Below are 24334 nucleotides of genomic sequence, written 5' to 3'. Positions count from 1 at the left end.
CAGTAGAGGTATTCATACTCCACAACTCGCCTACAGCTTGGAAAATATTCTTCTTTATTTATACCACCGAGACATCCCGCAAATAAAGCATGTTTTCCAAGCTGAAGGCGGTGGGAGAGGTGGATTACCTCTACTGTTATTGGTGGCTGGATTGTTAGTATGTGCGGGTCTGAATTTTATTGTGTGTGTGTAATTTGGGGAAGGGGTAAAATACCTAGTCCTTGTGTGCAGCACTTGCACTTTCTTTGTCACCCCTCAGTATTGTGTTATGTATTATGTCACCACTAGGGGGTTACGTGTCCTACCACTACAGAGGTTTCAGAGACCGCATTAGACCTCTAGCTGCCTATTTTTGTGGTGTATACTTCTTTACCCACCTTTTTAATTGGTGTGGTACTCAGGGTTAGCAATATTGTGCCTCTGTAGCTAAGAGGTGACGACTTACTATATATGTGTGTGTGTGTGTGTGTGTGTAATTTGTAAACACAGAGGGCCTGATTTACTAAACCGTGATAACTCATATCACGGCCGTTTTCGTGTGTATTTTCGCGATTTTCGTGCGATCCTCAAACGCAAATTTGCACGCGAAAACGGTCGTGATATGGGTTATCACGGTTTACTCAATCAAGCCCAGTATGTTAAAGGAAACATCTGAGGAAAAAAAAAAGAAAACAAGATCTACTTACGTGGGGCTTCCTCCAGCCCCTGGCAGCGATATGTCCCTTGCCGCAGCTCCGGTGTCCCTTCCATTGCAGATGCCGACTTCACCAGGTTGGCATCTCTTGCGGCTGCACGGCCGCGCTCCAGTGACCGAGAGCGTTCTGCGCCTGGCCACGTGAGCTCGATGGCGAGCGCTACTGACACGCTGTAACGATCGGTGTCAGCTCGCAGAGAGAATCTGATTATTGGTGACCTGCAGTATCACCAAGAATACAGATCTATACATGATTATGGATGATCTGCAGAATCACCAATAATACAGATATAGTGCTAACCTCTGGACACCTCTAAATATGTATATAGTGAGTGTTTGGTGTAACAGTATGACTTTGAGTAACCCACCTGAAGAGCAGGTGGCCCTAGGCAGTACAGGAAGTACTGCTATAGAGAGTACAGAAACCTTCCAGCAGCCTGAGGCTCTCCAAGGGGTGGAGTCAGGCTGAAGGTGAGTGACACCTGGAGGTGGATGTCACTGACTGATCTGGAGACTATCTCTTTAGTGGAGAGAGATAGCTCTCGAGGTCGGGCAAGCCAGGTCGGCAACACACGGACAGACAAAGTACAAAGACAGAAGGCTGATTCGGTATCCAGGGCAGGCAGGGTTTGGCAACGGAATATCAGATATGCGTGGTACCGAATCAGAAAGCAGAGGGATAGTCAGGAAAGCAACAGGTCATAACAAATATCAAACAATGCCCAGTCTTGGGTGTGAGGTCCGTGGTCTCTACACCTTGGAACTAGTCTGATGTATAACAGAAGGATAACCCAAGTTCCCTAGTCTTGGGTGTGAGGTCCGTGGTCTCTACACCCTGGAACTAGTCTGATGTATAACAGAATGATAACACAAGTTCCCTAGTCTTGGGTGTGAGGTCCGTGGTCTCTACACCCTGGAACTAGTCTGATGTATAACAGAATAATAACACAAGTTCCCTAGTCTTGGGTGTGAGGTCCGTGGTCTCTACACCCTGGAACTAGTCTGATGTATAACAGAATAATAACACAAGTTCCCTAGTCTTGGGTGTGAGGTCCGTGGTCTCTACACCCTGGAACTAGTCTGAAGTATAACAGAATAATAACACAAGTAATCTGGCTCAGTGTGAATTCCCAGGTCCTCCTGGTTCAAACACACTGTAGGATCTGACTAAGGTCTGAGTGCTTCCACGTAGTGATCGCAATGGCAGACAACCAGCAACTGACAAGCAAGCTGTATATATAGTTGCAGGACTCTGCCGCCCCGCCCGAGCCACTCAGCCAATCAGGAGTCCAGCAGGAATCAGCTGATCGTCCTGATCAGCTGACACATCTCTTGCTGGCATATAGGTCCTGACTTCTGGCGCGCGCGTGTGTAGCTCTCCATCCAGGTGCACTAGAGATCCCAGCCGACCCAGACATGCGTTGCTGCGCGGAAACCGTCGCGCTGGACGCGGAATCAGCCGCCTTGCCGCCAGTACACGCGGTGGCTTCTCCGCGTTTTCTCACACACGCACTCGTTCATTCCAGTGCTGGCTTCCTCTTTATCTTATCTTTTTAGCACGACCGTAGCATGCCGAGTAGAGAGAAGCGCTTGTGCATGGCTTCTTTTCCTCTGTGCACAAGCGCTGCACTCTACTGGGCATGTGGGGACTTTACTTGCACATGACCAGTGCAGGTGCACTCGTTCACAGCTGCCCTCCCATCCAGTGGAAGTGAACCCAGTGCTGGATCTGTGGGCAAGGGAAGGATCAGGGTACCTCCTGACTAACCAGAAGCTTCCCCACTAATGAGCTATCCTACTTGTATACTTTGTTTCCCAATCAGGACTGCTGTAAAGTGGCCTGATTCACAGATGGAGGAAATGTGAGGAGGTTTGGCATGGAATAAGAAATATTATCTTAGCACACACCCTGCCTTGTGCAGTGCTCACATACTCCACTCATTAATCTAGTGTGAGCTTCCTCTGCAGAATCAGCGTGTCTCTGCACCCTGGGTGCCGGCTGCCCGCTGTCCCGCAGTCTGTAAACGCTGGTCACACTGTTGTTACTGGAGGAATCGCTGCTCCTCTCCACACTAAATCAGGACATGCTTCCACTCTGCAGGCTGGGCCTGTGTTTCACTTTCTAGAGTCCCACATTGACTTAACCCCATCTCCAAACACAGAGGTCACCGCATACACCAGACGGTTCATTACTGCCTGACACAGATGTATGAAAGCTGCCTTACTCAGCTAGTCTACTGCTGTAAGAAAGGGATACCATACCAAAGAGCCATTGCTGAAAAGTCAGTTGTTTATGTGGTCACTTGTACTAATTGTAATAGTAAATACATTGGTTGCACTACTCGCCCTCTACTGCAGAGGATTTCAAAACACTTTAAAAGGAACCTGAGATGGGCGTTTATGGAAAAACACATACATACCTGGGGCTTCCTCCAGCCCCCTCTGATCGGATCGCTTCCAAGCCATCCTCTTCCGACTCCCCGTTCTTCCGCAATTGGCCAAAGAAAGTCTTCTGGTCCAGGGCCAACTGCGCATGTGTAGTCTGGCCATTTGCGCTTCTGCCATGTTCATGCCGCCTGGAGCGTTTCCATGCCATCGCAATACTACTGTGCAGGCGCAGAACGCTCCTGGAGACAGAAGCGAGAAGGTGGAGCAACACCTGGCCGAACTGCGCCTTCCCCGACTGGAGGATTTTTTGGGGCCAGTTGTGGGCGAAGGAAGTGGTGATTGAGGACAACGAGGGAGAGATCAGACCGGAGGGAGCTGGAGGAAGCCCCAGGTATGTATACATTTTTAAAGGAGCCCAATTTCAGGTACACTTTAATGGTGCCTCATGGAAAACTGACAGTATCATGAATATTGCTAGACATTTTAGAGAGGAGCATGGTGGTGACATGAGCGGTTTTACGTTTCATGGGGAACGCCTGTGCTGCAGTTAAGGCATAAAATGTTTTTTCGGTACTTAGGTATTATACCGTCCAGCACATTTGGAAGCCTCCTGTTAATAATATATTTACTTATCTTGCAAGATTGAACCATCTTTAGAAAGCTGAACATCTTAACTTTCATTTGTACCAGGTCCCAAGTCGGTATGACACACGGTTTCTGAATAAGTGGGTGCTGAAGGAGGGGTGCCCCCTATACTTGGCTGTCGCTATTACTATTAGAAACCTCCGATCTTTATATTGGGCGGCTGGAGGCTTGACTTGGAACCTGGTGCAAATGAAAGCCAATACGTTCAGCTTCCTAAAAATGGTTCAATCTTGCAAGAGAAGTAAATATATCTTTAACCACTTCCCGACCGCCTAACGCACAGAGGCGGCCGGGAAGTGGACGCCGCAAGGACCGCCGTATAGACAAATGGCGGCGGTCCTTGTAGGGGCATGGGCGGAGCGATCGCGTCATCCGTGACGCGATCCTCCGCCTCCGCCTGGCGCCGCTCACCCGCCGCAACATCCCGCCGGCCATACGGAAGCGCCGGCGGGATGTTAACCCGACGATCGCCGCATACAAAGTGTATAATACACTTTGTAATGTTTACAAAGTGTATTATACAGGCTGCCTCCTGCCCTGGTGGTCCCAGTGTCCGAGGGACCACCAGGGCAGGCTGCAGCCACCCTAGTCTGCACCAAGCACACTGATTCCCCCCCCCCCCCTGCCCCAGATCGCCCACAGCACCCATCAGACCCCCCCCTGCCCACCCCCCAGACCCCTGTTTGCACCCAATCACCCCCCTAATCACCCATCAATCACTCCCTGTCACTATCTGTCAACGCAATTTTTTTTTTATCCCCCCCTGCCCCCTGCTTCCTCCTGATCACCCCCCCACCCCTCAGATTCTCCCCAGACCCCCCCTCAGACCCCCCCCCCCCATGTACTGTATGCATCTATCCCCCCTGATCACCTGTCAATCACCTGTCAATCACCCGTCAATCACCCGCCAATCACCCCCTGTCACTGCCACCCATCAATCAGCCCCTAACCTGCCCCTTGCGGGCAATCTGATCACCCCCCCACACCAATAGATCGCCCGCAGATCCGACATCAGATCACCTCCCAAATCCATTGTTTACATCTATTCTCTCCTCTAAACACCCACTAATTACCCATCAATCACCCATCAATCACCCCCTATCACCACCTGTCACTTTTACCTATCAGATCAGACCCTAATCTGCCCCTTGCGGGCACCCAATCACCCGCCCACACGCTCAGATTGCCCTCTGACCCCCCCCTTATCAATTCACCAGTGCATTAATTACATCTGTTCTTCCCTGTAATAACCCACTGATCACCTGTCAATCACCTGCCAATCACCTATCACCCATCAATCACCCCCTGTCACCCCCTGTCACTGCCACCCATCAATCAGCCCCTAACCTGCCCCTTGCGGGCAATCTGATCACCCACCCACACCATTAGATCGCCCGCAAACCCGCCGTCAGATTACCTCCCAAATGTATTGTTTACATCTGTTATCTTCTCTAAACACCCACTAATTACCCATCAATCACCCATCAATCACCCCCTATCACCACCTGTCACTGTTACCTATCAGATCAGACCCTAATCTGCCCCTTGCAGGCACCCAATCACCCGCCCACACGCTCAGATTGCCCTCAGACCCCCCCCCCCCCCCTTATCAATTCGCCAGTGCATTAATTACATCTGTCCTTCCCTGTAATAACCCACTGATCACCTGTCAATCACCTGCCAATCACCTATCACCCATCAATCACCCCCTGTCACTGCCACCCAACAATCAGCCCCTAACCTGCCCCTTGTGGGCAATCTGATCACCCACCCACACCAATAGATCGCCCGCAGATCCGACATCAGATCACCACCCAAGCGCAGCGTTTACATCTATTCTCTCCTCTAAACACCCACTAATTACCCATCAATCACCCCCTATCACCACCTGTCACCGTTACCCATCAGATCAGACCCTAATCTGCCCCTTGCGGGCACCCAATCACCCGCCTACACGCACAGATTGCCCTCAGACCCCCCCCTTATCAATTCGCCAGGGCATTATTTACATCTGTCCTTCCCTGTAATAACCCACTGATCACCTGTCAATCACCCATCAATCACCCCCTGTCACTGCCACCCATCAATCACCCCCTGTCACTGCCACCCATCAATCAGCCCCTAACCTGCCCCTTGCGGGCAAACTGATCACCCACCCACACCAATAGATCGCCCGCAGATCCGACATCAGATCACCACCCAAGCGCAGTGTTTCCATCTATTCTCTCCTCTAAACACCCACTAATTACCCATCAATCACCCCCTATCACCACCTGTCACCCATCAGATCAGACCCTAATCTGCCCCTTGCGGGCACCCAATCACCCGCCTACACGCTCAGATTGCCCCCAGACCCCCCCTTATCAATTCGCCAGTGCAATATTTACATACGTTCTCCCCTGTAATAACCCACTGATTACCTGTCAATCACCTATCAATCACCCATCAATCACCCCGTCACTGCCACCCATCAATCACCCCCTGTCACTGCCACCCATCAATCACCCGCTGTCACTGCCACCCATCAATCAGCCCCTAACCTGCCCCTTGCGGGCAATCTGATCACCCACCCACACCAATAGATCGCCCGCAGATCCGACGTCCGATCACCTCCCAAGTGCAGTGTTTACATTTGTTCTCTACCCTAAACACCCACTAATTACCCATCAATCACCCCCTGTCACTGCTACCTATCAGATTAGACCCCTATCTGCCCCTAGGGCACTCAATCACCCGCCCACACCCTCAGAATGCCCTCAGACCCCAGCCCTGATCACCTCGCCAGTGCATTGCTTGCATCTATTCCCCCCTCTAATCACACCTTGAGACACCCATCAATCACCTCCTGTCACCCCCTAGCACACCTACCCATCAGATCAGGCCCTAATTTGCCCCGTGTGGGCTCCTGATCACTCGGCCCAACCCTCAGACCCCCTTCCGATCACCTCCCCAGTGCATTGATTGCATCTATTTTCCCCTCTAACCACCCCCTGAGACACCCATCAATCACCTCCTGTCACCCCCCTAGCACTCCTATCCATCAGATCAGGCCCAATACAACCTGTCATCTAAAAGGCCACCCTGCTTATGACCGGTTCCACAAAATTCGCCCCCTCATAGACCACCTGTCATCAAAATTTGCAGATGCTTATACACCTGAACAGTCATTTTGAGACATTTGGTTTCCAGACTACTCACGGTTTTGGGCCCGTAAAATGCCAGGGCGGTATAGGAACCCCACAAGTGACCCCATTTTAGAAAAAAAGACACCCCAAGGTATTCTGTTAGGTGTATGACGAGTTCATAGAAGATTTTATTTTTTGTCAAAAGTTAGCGGAAATTGATTTTTATTGGGTTTTTTTCACAAAGTGTCATTTTTCACTAACTTGTGACAAAAAATAAAATCTTCTATGAACTCGCCATACACCTAACGGAATACCTTGGGGTGTCTTCTTTCTAAAATGGGGTCACTTGTGGGGTTCCTATACTGCCCTGGCATTTTAGGGGCCCTAAACCGCGAGGAGTAGTCTAGAAAACAAATGCCTCAAAATGACCTGTGAATAGGACGTTGGGCCCCTTAGCGCACCTAGGCTGCAAAAAAGTGTCACACATGTGGTACCGCCGTACTCAGGAAAAGTAGTATAATGTGTTTTGGGGTGTATTTTTACACATACCCATGCTGGGTGGGAGACATTTCTATGTAAATGGACAATTGTGTGTAAAAAAATCAAACAAGTGTCATTTACAGAGATATTTCTCCCACTTAGCATGGGTATGTGTAAAAATACACCCCAAAACGCATTATACTACTTCTCCTGAGTACGGCGGTACCACATGTGTGGCACTTTTTTACACCCTAAGTACGCTAAGGGGCCCAAAGTCCAATGAGTACCTTTAGGATTTCACAGGTCATTTTGCGACATTTGGTTTCAAGACTACTCCTCACGGTTTAGGGCCCCTAAAATGCCAGGGCAGTATAGGAACCCCACAAATGACCCCATTCTAGAAAGAAGACACCCAAAGGTATTCCGTACGGAGTATGGTGAGTTCATAGAAGATTTTATTTTTTGTCACAAGTTAGCGGAAAATGACACTTTGTGAAAAAAACAATTAAAATCAATTTCCGCTAACTTGTGACAAAAAAATAAAAACTTCTATGAACTCACCATACTCCTAACGGAATACCTTGGGGTGTCTTCTTTCTAAAATGGGGTCATTAGTGGGGTTTCTATACTGCCCTGGCATTTTAGGGGCCCTAAACCGTGAGGAGTAGTCTTGAAACAAAAATGACCTGTGAAATCCTAAAGGTACTCATTGGACTTTGGGCCCCTTAGTGCAGTTAGGGTGCAAAAAAGTGCCACACATGTGGTATCGCCGTACTCGGGAGAAGTAGTATAATGAGTTTTGGGGTGTATTTTTACACATACCCATGCTGGGTGGGAGAAATACCTCTGTAAATGACAATCTTTTGATTTTTTTACACACAATTGTCCATTTACAGAGGTATTTCTCCCACCCAGCATGGGTATGTGTAAAAATACACCCCAAAACACATTGTACTACTTCTCCCGAGTACGGCGATACCACATGTGTGGCACTTTTTTGCACCCTAACTGCGCTAAAGGGTCCAAAGTCCAATGAGTACCTTTAGGATTTCACAGGTCATTTTGAGAAATTTCGTTTCAAGACTACTCCTCACGGTTTAGGGCCCCTAAAATGCCAGGGCAGTATAGGAACCCCACAAATGACCCCATTTTAGAAAGAAGACACCCCAAGGTATTCCGTTAGTAGTATAGCGAGTTCATAGAAGATTTTATTTTTTGTCACAAGTTAGCGGAAATTGATTTTAATTGTGTTTTTTCACAAAGTGTCATTTTCCGCTAACTTGTGACAAAAAAATAAAATCTTCTATGAACTCACCATACTCCTAACGGAATACCTTGGGGTGTCTTCTTTCTAAAATGGGGTCATTTGTGGGGTTCCTATACTGCCCTGGCATTTTAGGGGCCCTAAACCGTGAGGAGTAGTCTTGAAACGAAATTTCTCAAAATGACCTGTGAAATCCTAAAGGTACTCATTGGACTTTGGGCCCTTTAGTTCAGTTAGGGTGCAAAAAAGTGCCACACATGTGGTATCGCCGTACTCAGGAGAAGTAGTATAATGTGTTTTGGGGTGTATTTTTACACATACCCATGCTGAGTGGGAGAAAGATCTCTGTAAATGGACAATTGTGTGTAAAAAAAATTAAAAAATTGTCATTTACAGAGATATTTCTTCCACCCAGCATGGGTATGTGTAAAAATACACCCCAAAACACATTATACTACTTCTCCTGAGTATGGCAATACCACATGTGTGGCACTTTTTTGCAGCCTAACTGCGCTAAGGGGTCCAAAGTTCAATGAGCACCTTTAGGCTTTACAGGGGTGCTTACAATTTAGCACCCCCCAAAATGTCAGGACAGTAAACACACCCCACAAATGACCCATTTTGGAAAGTAGACCCTTCAAGGTATTCAGAGAGGGGCATGGTGAGTCCGTGGCAGATTTCATTTTTTTTTTGTCGCAAGTTAGAAGAAATGGAAACTTTTTTTTTTTTTTTTTTTGGTCACAAAGTGTCATTTTCCGCTTAAATAATATCTTCTATGAACTCATTATGCCTCTCCGTGAATACTTTGGGATGTCTTCTTTCCAAAATGGGGTCATTTGGGGGGTATTTATACTATCCTTGAATTCTAGCCCCTCATGAAACATGACAGGTGGTCAGAAAAGTCAGAGATGCTTGAAAATGGGAAAATTCACTTTTTGCACCATAGTTTGTAAACGCTATAACTTTTACCCAAACCAATAAATATACACTGAATGGGTTTTTTTTGATCCAAAACATGTTTGTCCACATTTTTCGCGCTGCATGTATACAGAAATTTTACTTTATTTGAAAACTGTCAGCACAGAAAGTTAAAAAAATCATTTTTTTGCCAAAATTCATGTCTTTTTTGATGAATATAATAAAAAGTAAAAATCGCAGGAGCAATCAAATAGCACCAAAAGAAAGCTTTATTAGTGACAAGAAAAGGAGCCAAAATTCATTTAGGTGGTAGGTTGTATGAGCGAGCAATAAACCGTAAAAGCTGCAGTGGTCTGAATGGAAAAAAAGTGGCCGGTCCTTAAGGGGTAGAAAGCCCTAGGTCCTCAAGTGGTTAACAGGAGGCTCCTAAAATGTGCTGGACGGTATAATACGTAAGTACCCGGTTTTTCATTAGTAAGTATTTTACTCTATTTTGGCGCCTCTGTTTCACCAAATTCAATCACTATGGTTGTCCACCCTTGGTGGTGGGGTGCACCCTATTAAACCTCCTACTACAGAGAGCTACGTTGTAACCTGGGTGGGTACAGGTTCATGATCCCCACCTGCCTACACAGTGGTTGCTTTAGTGGTAACATTTGTGAGTATTATTGTTCTGCTTTCCCTGACCATAACATACTGCACTATTTGGGCTCTCGGTTTTCTCTCCCTTTATCTTTGTTTTTCTGTTTTAAGAAGGCAAAATTATATTACGTAACAGACTTAATGTTATGCAAAGAAAAACAAAAAATAAATACAAAAAATTGTCTGTTTCTCCACTGAGTGGACAGAGATGGTGGCAGCCAAGAGAAAGGAACTCACTCAGCAAATGTGTTTTTGAGGAAAGTCTCCCCCAGCTGCCCCATCTCTGCCCACTTGGAGAGCACAGAGACATCATTTTGTTTTATTGATGACTCATTGTATTATGTACGGCATGTACTGATTCTCTCCAGTCTTCACATTAGGCACAGTTAATCAGCTGGGCATGTCCACTCCGTTTGTACAAATTACTAAATTAAGTGTTTGGTGCAAATTTTCTTACTGGCAGATGCTTGAGGGCTGCTCTCTTACTACACAAGGATAAAAAGCAAGGGCCTAACTACAAATCATGGAGCCCCCAGTATTCACAATCTCTCCCTTATCCCCCCCCCTCCCCCGGTGACCCTCACACTCTCGGGCCCATCTCACAAGGGTTATAACACAGGGACTGCTCCCATCTAGTTACGCCCCCGATAAGAAGAATAAGAGGCAATAGCTACCTGGAAGGCCGCGAACCACATCAGCCAGTCCAAGCGGTAGTGATAGGGGCTGATCACGCAGGGGCGCCGGGTTAGGTTGCCCGGTTTGCATTTGAACTCATACTCCTCCCACACAGCCTTTGGGTCGTTGGGATCCAAGCTGGAGGTTCCCTGGAGGATAACTTCAGTCCGTTCCTTGGTGATGCTGCAAGGATACAAAAAAAAAGGTACAGTGAACTAGGGTAACACAGGCGCAACCAACTAGGATTTGTCCTATTATTCCACATATAAACAACACTGCCATGTTTACTGCAGTGCTTTACAGAGAACATCCAACTCATCCAATCATTCTACATCCTCTAAAGCAGTGTAGCTACGAGAGGGCACCTCTCCTTGCTACACTGGGGCAGCTATACTGGGGTAACTACTGGCTACACTAGGCTTACTGTACTTGCTATACTGGGCTTACTGTACTTGCTATACTGGGCTAACTATACTTGCTATACTGGGCTAACTGTACTTGCTATACTGGGCTAACTGTACTTGCTATACTGTGGTAACTGTACTTGCTATACTGGGCTAACTGTACTAGCTATACTGGGGTAACTATACTAACTATATTGGGGTAACTATACTACCTAAATAACTATACTGGGGAAACTATAGTCCTTATACAGGGGCAACTGTGTTAGCTACCTATACTGGGGGCAACTATACCTAGATACCTACTTACCTATATACTACACTCAAAATCGGGGAAAAAAGGGGGGGCTGCCGCCGCCGCCACTAACCACGCCCAGCCAACCACATCCCAAACCCCCCCCCAGGGGGGTCCCGGGCTCAAAGAGGTTGGGGACCCCTGCCCTAAAGCACCACTAAAGCATAGCAAAACAATCATAACATTTATAATACATGTGTATGCATACATATAAAATGGACATTTGTCCTAGAAAAAAATTCACTAAGAATTACTTTTTTCCTGTGCTGCTGTCACTTAACCACTTCCCCTCCCACCCGGCCAAGTAAGGCCCAGTTCACATTAGCGTTCGCTGTCCGGATTCGCCTGATCGGATCCGGACCGTATACTGTACAAACGGAACGGACGTTCCGCATAGCAATGCAAAGTCTATGTGGCCGTTCACACGCATCCGTTCCGTACGGAACAGAGCCGGATCGGATCCGGACTCCGGACACTTTTCCAACATGCTCTATTTTTGGGTCCGGATCATCCGGCCGACGCACCCGGACCGGAGCCTGACTGCACCATCCGTGCATAGAAACCAATGGGAAACGGAAAGCACAGAACACACCGGCTATAAAAACCTGACGTTCTACCCCACTTACTATGCGTTTTCTAGCGGTCATTTTGGATGGGGACACATGGGCCCAGCATTTCTGACCGGTCCAGTCATCCGGTCCGTTCTTTACAGAAACGCAAGTGTGAACGGGGCCGTTACTACATCCCTGCAAATTCCCTCTTCTCCTTGCAGGGACGTAGCTACTACGTCCCTTATCATTGCGTATTCCCGCACTCGTTATCGCCGACGATCATTAGACAGGAGATGAATGAATGGGAACGCACGGCCGTGCTCCCTGCCCCGCGGTGCTCCCGCCCCCCCCTGGCCCCGTCCTCCTCCTGTCGGCTACACATGCGCAGTAGCCAAAATACACGGACAGGAGGATGACGCAGGGACAGTTAGGTTTTATCATATAGGATATTTGATAGAAAAATGCTCTTTCACGTAAATCAACCTACAATTTTACAAATCTTATTTTAACAATTTTTTCTAAATCTTTACATCTGATCATGTTGGCTTGAATCAGTTTGGCAACACTGATTGAAGCTGGTTAGCTGAACTGGAAAAAAAACAAACTTATCTGTCTGCCAACCTATCTATGACCACTTTAAAAAGGTAATGGAAACGGAAATCAATAGGCATGGTCCTGATGCAGGATTACGCCAACCTGTAGAGAGGTACGAAAGCTGCCATATTTATTTTCTTTTAGGCCTCTTTCACACCAAGACGTTGCGTTTTAGGGGACGTTGTCGCATAACGTGCCCCTTATGCAATGCAGGGTGGTGTTGAAGTTGACTTCAGATTGAGCTGTGTTATGCAGCTCTTAGTGCGCCGTTTTCATTCTATACTGGGAAGTCCGGATCTTTTCAATGATTCGAATCGGATCATTGAAAAGATCTGGATCTTTGAACCAAATCTTTGAATCATTTTGCTAGGGAAGCAGGAAGCAGGGGGTGCAGCAGAGTGAGAGGTGCAGGAGAATGAGGGCACATTGAGGGTGCTAATAGGGAAGGGAGAGATGCAGCAGGAAGATTGTGCTTGTGCACAGAAGCTTCAGTTCCTGTTTCTTCCAGACATCCACTGTGAACCGAATCCTTCACTGTGATGATCCGGATGATTCGTCTCACAAAAAAGATCCGGATCAAAGATCAGAATCCTTCATGATCTGGACAACACTACAGTGCAGTGAATATTAATTAGCCATGTGGCTAGACACAATAGTAGACTCTCCCCTCCTCCTCTCCTGCACTGAATATCACAGCATAGGGCTGGCGGAGGACACAGAGCTACGTCAGCTAAATATAATCACAATCTCAATAGCAAATACAATGAAAATGGCGCATGTGTCAAAAAAAAACAAAAACAAAGCAGACATTACTGAGCATGTGCAAGCAGTGTAACACAGCAAAGTACCAGTATAACGCACAGTATGATGCTGCACTTTCATTAAACATGCAGTGTTACACTGTAACGCAACGTGGGCACTGTGTACAGCCCATTGATTTTACATTACTGTGAGTTGGGCTGCGTTACAGGCTGCTCTAACGCGTCCCACTGTGAAAGCAGCCTTAAACAATACCAGTTCTCTGACTGACTGCTGATCCTCTGTCCCTAACAGTTTTTAGCCATAGACCCTGAACAAGGATGCAGATCAGATGCGTCTGACTGAAGTGTGACTGGATTGGCCTCATGTTTGCTTCAGGTTTTGTAATTCAGTCACTACTGCAGCCAAAGAGATCAGCATGACTACCAGGCAAATTTAAAAGAAAATAAATATGGCAGCCTCCATATCCCTCTTGCATCAAGGTTCCCTTTAATGCAAATGTATGCAGTCTGAAAATGGACCAATCAAATTCCACCTTGTCAGGATTTGATTGGTCTATTTTCAAGCTGCAGACAACCTCATTCAGAATTTGTATAACCCCCCCCCCCCCCCCCCCCATCATCTATTTGCAGTGACCATCCCTAGCAACCAATAAGCACATTTTTTGTGAGGTTAAGCTAGAGCCCTGTACAATCATTCTATCCCTCATTTCCTTTCCCCAGGACTACCAGGGCTAATCTTACAACCATGAAGGCTCATGAAAGTCACAGAAACAGGAAGTGAGAGGAAAATGTTCCCACTAAAAACCACACAAAGCAGCTAAGATGCAAAATAAAGGCTTTCAGCTCCTTCTCATACTATCCAAAACGAAAATATACTTTCTTTCCCTGGACCAGAGTTGTAAAATGCTGCATCTTTCTCGAAAACATGGAAGAAACATGGACTTCCGTTTTGACCCCGGAATTCTAAAGGGAGACAATTGTGCAGTACGTAGGTGGTCCTGTAGCAGATTATGAGGGCAGGTCAGGACTTATTACAGAGCACAAACATTATCAGAAGCCAAAGTAATCACAGGAGCATCCCACGTCTTGTTTATGGACATGGCTTCTATCATTACGTAATACCTTTAGAATGGACATGCAGCAACACAGGTCTGGCAGAGAGACACGTTTAAGACACAACTGGGCCTGATGATTCAGTTATCGGGTCAAAACTTCTACATAAAAGAGGCACCTCTATCACATGATGGGTGTGGTGAGCTTTCTGACAACTACTAAAGACTTCTTTTTCTTTTTTTTGGAACTTTTTTACAATAGTGTTTGATTCTTTATACATTTTTATAAAATTGTTCACCAAGGAGGTTTATTTCTAATTCAGGTATTTATAAAACTACACCTGTCTTCTCCTGCAGTACCTGGACACCCCAGGGCTACTTGTTTCCCTACCAAGTTTGAAAGTTAGAAGACCACCACCTCTACTCTGCAGTGAGGCCTTCTCACAATTAGAATCAGCTTTATTTGCCACGTATGACAGCTGTTGTACCTGGAATTATTTGTGGTACACTCAGCATTGGTCATACTGCAAATACAGAGAAAAATGAACATTGAAGACAGGCATATAAAGGCATAGGATTCAGTAATACAAGGATACCAGAGAGGGGGGTGAGGGAGGATTTGCTAGGGGGGGGGGGGGGGGGGGGGGCTTGAGTTCAGGATCAGGAGGACTGCTTGGGGGGAAAAAGGAGTTCCTGTGCCTGGAGGTTTTGGTGGGGATGGTTCTGTAGCGGCAACCTGTAGGGATAAAGATTGAAGGAATGACTGCCGGGATGGAAGGGGTCCTGCTTTATCCTGTTGCCAGGAGCTAGTGTGACCATGCCTGCCTGCCTCCATATTTTCTGTATATAACACTCAGCTGAAAGGAAGGCAGCCTGACAGTCCAAGCCAAACCCCCCTCCATACATCACTGAAGCAAGCACAGGAGGCACTACATCGCTGTCCACTGATGCCTTCAGTATGAGGGGGATGATTAAAGTTAGTGACCAGATTTTTCTTGGCTCAACCTGGGACAGATAGGGGGGGGGGGGATTCGGGGGACTAGCGCGGTGTGCCAAAAAATAGGCTTGTCCATGACCACGGTGTCCATTACATGGTATGGGCGGAGCAAACTGTAATGTAACTCTGAGGCAGTGGGCCAGAGTTTCCTCCCAAAACACATATAGGCAAAGTGGCCCTAAAGGTAATTAAGGCAATGTTCACCAAACACATAAGGAAGCAGTGTTCCCACAATGATGTGGTGAAATGGGAGATTTGCATCATGGATGTCAGTCCATGGCATGACTATGTACTCTGTAAACTGCTGCAGAAGATGCAAGTACTACATAAATACATAATAATGATTTGGCAGGACATTACACTTTGGCTATGGCCGGGATTAGATTGTGAGCTCTGCCAAGGACATGACTACATTCTCTGTAAAGTGCTGCCTTAAAGGGTCACTTAAGGCTAAAAAAATGAGTTTACTCACGTGGGGCTTCTACCAGCCCCCTGCAGCCATCCTGTGCCCATGCAGTCTCGCTCGGATCCTCCTGTCCCCACCTGCAGCTACTTACGTTTTCAGCGACAGGCCCAACAGGCCTGGGAACGCGAGTGATTCTTTGCATTCCTGGCCGCAATAACAGTATAGAGGGCGCTGTCGGAAGTAGCTGCCGGCGGGGACAGGAGGATCCGAGCGAGACTGCGAGGGCACAGGACGGCTGCAGAGGGCTGGTAGAAGCCCCAGGTGAGTAAAACTTTTCAGCCTTACGTGTCCCTTTAAGATGCCAGTGCTATATAAATACATAATAATAATGTAGGACATTAGATTATGTCTATGGTGGGATTACATTGTGCACAGAATCTGCAGAAGCTGCTGATGCTACAGTATTAGCATGCCATTTAATAATCATGAGACCCCAAAATGCCAAATGCTGCAACAATAACCAAAAAGTAACAAATGCCATCTCTATGACCATCAAATAACTGCAGCAGCCGTTACCTTTGACACATCAATTGCAATAACCATTACCTCTGACAAATGAAATGCAACTACCATTACCTCAAGACAACAAGAGGAGGAAAATATGTACAGCAAAGTTATTGGGGGGGGGGGGGGTGTTTGCCAGCCATGAAATGCTCATTGAGCCTCCAGTGACCTCCTGTAGCTATTAGCGGCTTTCCGAAACACCAGGAGCCTTACACGGAAGACACTGAGAGCCACAAGGAGCCCGCTAGGAGCTACAGGACGTCGCTGGAGGCTCAGTTAGTTTTTTATGCTGGGGGGGGGGGGGGGGGGGGGGGGCCTTGAGCTTTTCCTGGCTAGATGCTCAAGCAACCAGCGTCCGGCAAGCACATGTATCCAGCATCAGGCAATCCTCAGAAGTGATACTATGGGCTTTGCTTTACTTGCTTTACTTGCTAGCTCTATCTATTATATGGGTTAATTTGCACCTGTCCCTAAAAGCTGCCCTGGCTGGTGAAGTGAGTTGCAAAGGGGTTAAGCCCCCCACACGGCCTGCCTTGTGCTAGATTTAGCAATGGAACAGTCTTGTGCTAGACCTGCAGCTTGTTTCCTCAGTTTTAATAGATTGTGGGGGCAGGCAGGCAGGTCTCATATATATGCTGACTGAGTTATGACTGTGGCTGCCAGCCCAGCGGTAACAAACACTTTGTAAATCAGGGACACCAAATTAGTAATAAAAGTTTGTTCCTACTGTGTGATTTCAGATATGTCAGCTTCCACATACTCCCAGATTCATTATAAGACGAGGGCTCTCTCTTTTTATGGCTTTACACAAGCTGAAATTACACGTGCGCGCTGGGCTGGCGTCGTGCTGGTCCTTTTAGTAGCTGAAATGAGAAGCAGGGACCGGAGAGGAAAGGCTGGAGATGGGGGGGCTCTGATGGCAGCAGGGAGCTGCCATTGCTGCTTGGCAGTCAGGCCTGATCTGCTATACTTAACCTCTTCTTGTCATGCTGTAAGTGGGGGGAATGGCAAGATTGATGTAAATGAAAATATGTGCAGTATAATGCAGAGAGACATGCTAGATCTGTTTGTTATCCAAGATACTGTAAATTGGAAAATAGGCCGCAGGTTTTGGCCATCTCCACCAGGACTTGGAAGCATAGGAATTCCTTTTTCCCCTCTGCCGTTAATCTCTTGAACTCTCTTCAGGCCCTCTCACCTCGGGCACTGTGTTTATACTTGCACCATGTTGTTACTCCTGTTGTCATTTCTATTTATGCTTGCTTTATTATCTATATTTCTTATTCTTTCTCAATTGTATGTGTCAAACCAAATTCAGGACATGACCCAGTCATGCTTGGCAATTAAAATAGTCCACACCTCAACAGTGAGACATGCACGCTTGTGTGAAGCAGCTGAAATCGCCAGTTTGTGGATTAGGCATTATTGTCAGCATGCAAGATCACAAAGTGACAGATCACTATGACAAGTGAGTGCATTGCTTTAGCACTTTTTGCACGAGTCTGAAGCAGCTCACTTCTGCACAATCATCCCTCTCCCCCTCCCCACTGAACAGTACGTGCTACTTGTCTATACAGCGTCCTCAGCATTCACCTTACAATTGTTAACAACAACACATGGTGAACCAGAACTCATTGGAGTGTGTGAGGGGCTACAATGGTCCTAAAAGCCCCCTTACTAAAATGCTAAGAAAAACAAAAGTTTGCTATCTTAAAACAGAAAGAATTTGCGATAATTCAGGTTGGAGTGAGCTTGAGATGTCTCCCAGAGCATCACTGCTGAATATATGCAAATTAACCATTGTTACCCTTAGAAGCTAAACACACCTCCAGAACCGCTGGAATGCAATGATGTGTCAGCTTGTTAATTTGTACAGAGCCATAATAATCCAACATTAATCCATGCCATGCACTGATGAGGATCAAACAATCCGAAACAGTCTGTATGCATGTTGGATTATTATGGCTCTGTACAAATTAACAAGCTGACACACCATTGCATTCCATCGGTTCTGGAGGTGTGTTTAGCTTCTAAGGGTAACAATGGTTCATTTGCATATATTCAGCAGTGATGCCCTGGGGGACATCTCAAGCTCACTCCAACCTGAATTATCGCAAATTCTTTCTGTTTTAAGAAAGCAAACTTTTGCTTTTCTTAACAACAACACAGATTGACTGTGTGATCGGGGCCTTACGGCTGTAGCTCAGCGCTTAATTCAGGGTACAACTACTGTCTGTAAAGTTCCTCTGCAGAGGAATTAGTTTAAAAGAAATGCATCTTCTGTGTAGTCCCCATATGCTAAAATAGAGGCTCCTCTAGATTCCTTTGTGCCTTACCACTAGCTCTGTGACATTCATAACCCCACAAGTACGGTAAGTATACGATGCATCTATTTGATCACTCTATGGTACGTCTGTGTCTGCAGACAAATCTAAAGTAATATTGTCAAAATCTCTGAGGGCCCGTTTCCAGTAGTGAGATTCCTGCATCGAACCCACAGAGTTTCCCGCAGGGAAACGCTGCCATAGGAAACAATGGCGCTGCCGGACGAATCGCTTGCGCTAGCTAATCGGCTGACATAGCCATCCGTTTCCGAGTGAGAGGCTGCGAATGCCATAGCCGTGCATGGCTCAGCTGATGGGATTTGCCTGAAGACCCTCAGACCAGGAAGTGCTGCCGTGCGTCTCGCAGCCGTGCGCGGCACAAGCGGAAAACAAGCCATGATGATTAACAGATCTGAACTACGGGGATTGCCTTTTTTTTATCAGCAAAAGTGGAATTTCACCACAAAGCCATACGGCAGGCAAATGTTTTCCTAAGGCCCCGTTCACATCACAAATGCGGATGGCCACGCATGCGAACGCACGCCATCCGCGTTTGTGTGCGTTGCGTGGCTGATCCCATCACTGAGAAGTGAATGGGACAGCCACGCGTTTTTACAAAAAATGCGTGCAGCATGCGTTCCCGGACCGCACAAGTCCGGACCGCATGCAGTGTGAACATCGGACATTGCACTCTATGCACTGTCCGATGTCGTGCGTGTCTGCCTCCTGCACGCGTTTCCAAAACGCGGCTGGAAACGCGTGCAGTCTGAACGGGGCCTTAATGTTTGTGTTAAGGGAGTTGTCTCTGTCAGCATAGAAGCTCCTCGATAAACTGATATCAATATAAATGCAGTGCATGGTCAGGAGCCCAGACACTGGCCATTTCCTGCATCACAGTGCTATAGGCTACAATCCTCTCAGACAGATTCAGTCTGTGCCTGCCCCTTGTAATCGAACCAGCAGCTCTGCACACACAGCCCCATGTGCAATTAACTTTTACTCCTGAGTTATCTCCTTGGAGATTATTTTCATGTTCTCTAATGTTTAAGAATTTTACAATTGAAAAAGTACCCAAAAGTTGGTCGAAAGAGGACTATCACAATTATTTTGTGTATTTTCTTGCTTGCTGGTGGTTTAAAAGGCATTATATTGCAAGGTTTAAAAATATCACCTAGGAGAAAACTCAGGAGAAAACGTTAATTGCATATAGGCTACAGTCTGTTTGTGGTCTTATGATCAAAATTCTAAGCCCTGATTTTCAGCTGTGCATGTCTTACTATTCACAAGAAAATAACATCTGATCTCTCTGAGTACTACGCTATTAGACTATATTTTTCCCATTTGAGGAGATATGCTTTAAAGAGGAGCTGTTAGGTATAAGGTCTCAGAGAAAAAAAAATACATACATCAGTAGCTAAAGATTGGCTGTACTTACATTACATATGCATTTCACTGTCCACGTTTGGATTTCACAGAATTGTTATATAGTATTTGCAGAGAATGATGCTCCTGACAGCTCATGGCAGGTTCCATGTTTGTCTGTCTCCTATGAAGCCAAATGTGTTGTCATGTCCTGCCTGCTTCCTGATGATTCCGCTCAGAAAAAATACAACACTACTGTGCAGTGAATATTAATTAGCCATGTGGCTAGGAACAATAGCGGACTCATGCAGTATACTCTGCCCAGAGATTTTTCAGTGCTGGCTGTTGTAACATGAGACTGTAACTTCTCACTAGCAGCCGAGGGGAGGACCCAAGCAGCCCCAGAATGCTTTGCAGTATGGTATGTGGCCTGTCATCCTTTTAAGAGCTTGTGTCTAACATCCTTGCTGTTCAGCACACATCAAAAGTAAGAGAGATTTTTAACTTCAGTATTGCCTTTTTGACTTCCTTCTGAACGGTTTAACACAGGAGAATAGAGGTTTAAATTAGCTTTTGCAGCCTGACAGTTACTCTTTAAAGAAAACCTGTAACAACAAAAAGTTCCCCTAAGGGGTACTCCCCTCGGTAGGTGAGAGCCTCCGGATCCTATCGAGGCTTCCCCCGTCTTTCTGTGTCCCACGGCGGTCTCGCTCTGGCCCTCCGAAGGGCGGGAATGTAAATATTTACCTTCCCGACTTCAGCGCAGGCGCAGTATCGGCTCTCCGCTCGGAGATAGGTGGAAATAGCCGATCGCTCTACTGCGCAGGCGCAAGTCTCCTACACCTGCGTAGTAGAGTGGACCCGACGGAGATCGGCTATTTTCGCCTATCTCCGTGCTGAGAGCCGCAACATCGCCGCCCGCCACCAGGGAAGGTAAATATAGCAAGCCTTGTCAGGCTTGTCCAGCCAGGATTGCGGGACGCTTCGGGGGAGCCAGCGCTAGATTGCCTGCAGCTACAGGGGAGGGGGAAGCCTCATTGGGACCCTGAGGCTTCCCCCTCCTGAGGTGAGTACCCCCAGGGGAACTTTTTTTTTTGTTACAGGTTCTCTTTAATGTTAGAATTAGGCATTGGTGAGAGGTCAGGAATGGTGTATTAAGGGGCCCATACAGCTAGTGATGTATGGACAGATTGATCAAGAGACAGATCTCTCTCTGATCAAATCTGATCGGAGAGAGATCTGTTTTCTACACACACACCGCAGTCTAATTCCTGATCAATTTCAGCATGAAATCTATCAGGAATCGGCCTTGTGACGCCGCTGACACCGATTTCGCCATAATCACCTGCTCCAGCTGTGGTGACTCCCGGTCTCGTCTGCTGCTTCTCCTGAGTGCCGCCATCACATGCAGCCACCACGTGGTGGCGTGTATAACACGTGGCACGTGTGTTATGTCACACACACGCACCTGGCAGATCTCGGGAAAATCAGCGGACTAGACTGGGAGTCACTGCAAATAGAGCAGGTGAGATTACAACGCATGGGCATTGGGGTTGGCACAATAACATTTGGGGGCACAGTGGCCGGGGATGCATCGCAATTGTTGGGATATCGGACGCCGTTACTGCTGCCCACCTGATCGTCCACGTCAGCTCAAGATTTCCCAGCATGCTCGAAAGTTTGACCGATTGTGGCCCAAAATCAGCTGAATAGTTTACCGGGTTTGCTTGTTGCAGCACCAATTTTCATGATTTGATAAAAATATGAAAACGGAAGTTCGATTGGACCACAACATCGCTAGATCTACAGTATGGCCAGCTTTAGGCATTTGGAATGGAAAAGATTAATGTTAGGGTTGATAAGTAAACAAAAATGACAAACATTTCCAAAATTTCAGGGTGGAGATCCAGTACAGTTTATCTTAAAGATAATCATTGGTGACAGGTGCTCTTCATGCTGCAGCCTTGCTCTTTCATACAGTCACATGACTCTTCTTGCTAAAGGCTGGAATAGCACAATTCACATAAGCATCACACAGCAGATAGAGCAAGCTTGCAGCAGTGCCAGTCTGCACTAGGTACCCTATATACATTGCAATATGTGCATTTTCTGGGTGGTAATGCTCTGGAGGGATGGACGAGGCTCCAGACAGGCAGCATTACACATTATATTTACTGCATTCCCCATCGCTGAAGGTAGAGATGATTTTATGGTGACGGATTTTTGCCAGAAGCTGTTACTGTTGGCTGCAGGCTCCGTTTGGAAGAGATGTGTCCCTCTTGGGCCGCATACGCATTTGGCCCATATCGTCCGCAAAAAAAAAAAAATCCCTTAACATGTGTTTACCTTTAGCGCTGGCCAGGAACATGAAATCCAAAATCAGGAGAGAGAAAAATAGAGACAGGGAAGGAAAATATAGGAAAAAGTCTGCACTTTCCATCGCTGCAGAAGAACTCTGGGCAATGCTGGTTTTGGTGGCAGAGTTCTCGCAAGGAATCAATGCATACGCTAACGGCAGGCGGTGAACTAAAGGGATAGGGAATCTAAGCAGGCTGTTCAGCGGATACCTGTACGCATTGAAACTAGTGTGCGTAAGTAACGTAACTGTATAACTGTAGTTCACCAAATCAGAAACAATGTAATTGTACAATGTGTGTATATTTACAATCCTATATGATAATTTATCTGTCCCTGCATCCTCCAGTGTCTGTGCGTCTATTGCGCCTTTCACCCATACGTGGCACGTAGACCTACTTCAGGCAGCGGTCGTAGATGGGAAAGCTTGGCTGTGCAGATGTGTGGGTCGTGGCCTTCGTGCGCATTGCCGGGGGAGGGATCGCAACCGTGTGTGTGAGGTTGCGGGCAGGCACATGGCATGCACCCGTTGGCCAAGCTGGGCGGGCCTGTTTTTTTACTAGTATATATGGTATACAGTATAATATATTACTTTTTTAATTAACATATTTCTTATGTGGACATGATCATACTATGCACATTACTGGCAGTTTTAACATTATATAAAACTAAATGAGGGTTGGTTTACACCAGGGGTCTCAAACTCGCGGCCCACGGGCCATTTGCGGCCCTCGATACAATATTTTGTGGCCCTCGCCAGCAAAAGCTTCCTTATAGTTCGCTTCAGTGCTCCCAAGTAATCCGCCGCATCCCCGCCGCTAAACGAGGGCTGCAGAGCCCCCAAATCGCCCGGGGGGCAATCCGCCGGCATTTCCTGGAAGTGGCAGAGCTTTCAGCTTCAGCTCTGCCCCTCCTGACGTCAAACGCCGCACGGATTGCTGCCTCTCCCCGCCCCTCTCTGTGAAGGAAGAGTGAGAGGGGCGGGCAGAGGCAGCGATGCGCCGCGATTGTGAAATTCCTTATGCGGCCCAGCCTCATCCTGCCTTTGCCTCCTGCGGCCCCCAGGTAAATTGAGTTTGAGACCCCTGGTTTACACGGTATCTAAGGGCAGCATTGCCTCGTTTGACCAATGTCAATTGCTTTTATGCTACTGTTTACTGGTGTTTCGTTGTCATATTATGAGCCCCACTAAGGAGGCATGGAACCGCTTGATAGTAGCCGTTTCGGAAGAGACGACAGGATTTACAGTGGCGTTTACACGAACAACAGGAAAAAAATCGGTACCTGTGTTTAAGCCATTAACATTTGAATGGAACGGCAATTGATCCTTTCATCACCCACCGGAAATGACATGGCAATGCCATACAGAAGCTTGTGTTACTAAGGACTGCTAAGGCCTGAAGGCCTGTGTAAATCAATACGTTTGCTTATATCTGCTGCAAAAAAAAAAAGGTTTATATGAAATTAGACAGGGGCGTTGCTAGGATCCTAGGACATCCGGGCACTGTTGGGCATTCCAGCTGGAAAATGGGTGTGGTCATGCACCAGAATGTGGGCGTGGTCATGGGTGGAGCCAGATTGACATGAACTTAACAGCGGTCTAAGTAGGCCTGCCCAGCAAAGTGTTGGCTGAACACATGTCTGGCTGTTCCCCCATAGAATTCGCTGACTGACCCCCCCCCCCCCATGCTCCCACAGGCCTCCCATTAAGGCACCACAACTCCCAGCATGCCCCCATACAAGAATCACAGCTCCCTGCATGCCTCCATAAAGGCACCATAGCGCCCAGCATGGCACCCAGTATGCCTAAATAGAGACACCACAGCACCCTGCATACCCCT

General features: G+C 47.1%; 1 protein-coding gene across 4 annotated transcripts in view; it reads right to left on the bottom strand.

Annotated features, from left to right (window-relative positions):
* Positions 1-24334, bottom strand: part of LMF1 (lipase maturation factor 1) — a 716474-nt gene that overhangs the window by 203148 nt on the left and 488992 nt on the right. For all 4 annotated transcript variants that reach the window (XM_068244158.1, XM_068244160.1, XM_068244159.1 and 1 more), the window contains exon 9: positions 10831-11014. In XM_068244158.1, the coding sequence (XP_068100259.1) occupies positions 10831-11014 (184 nt within the window). The remainder of the gene's footprint in view (positions 1-10830; positions 11015-24334) is intronic.

Source organism: Hyperolius riggenbachi, chromosome 7 (genome assembly GCF_040937935.1).
Source record: "Hyperolius riggenbachi isolate aHypRig1 chromosome 7, aHypRig1.pri, whole genome shotgun sequence".
Classification (NCBI taxonomy): Eukaryota; Metazoa; Chordata; class Amphibia; order Anura; family Hyperoliidae; genus Hyperolius; species Hyperolius riggenbachi.
The sequence above is the reverse complement of the archived record's forward strand: the minus strand, read 5'-3'. Positions and strand labels throughout refer to the sequence as shown.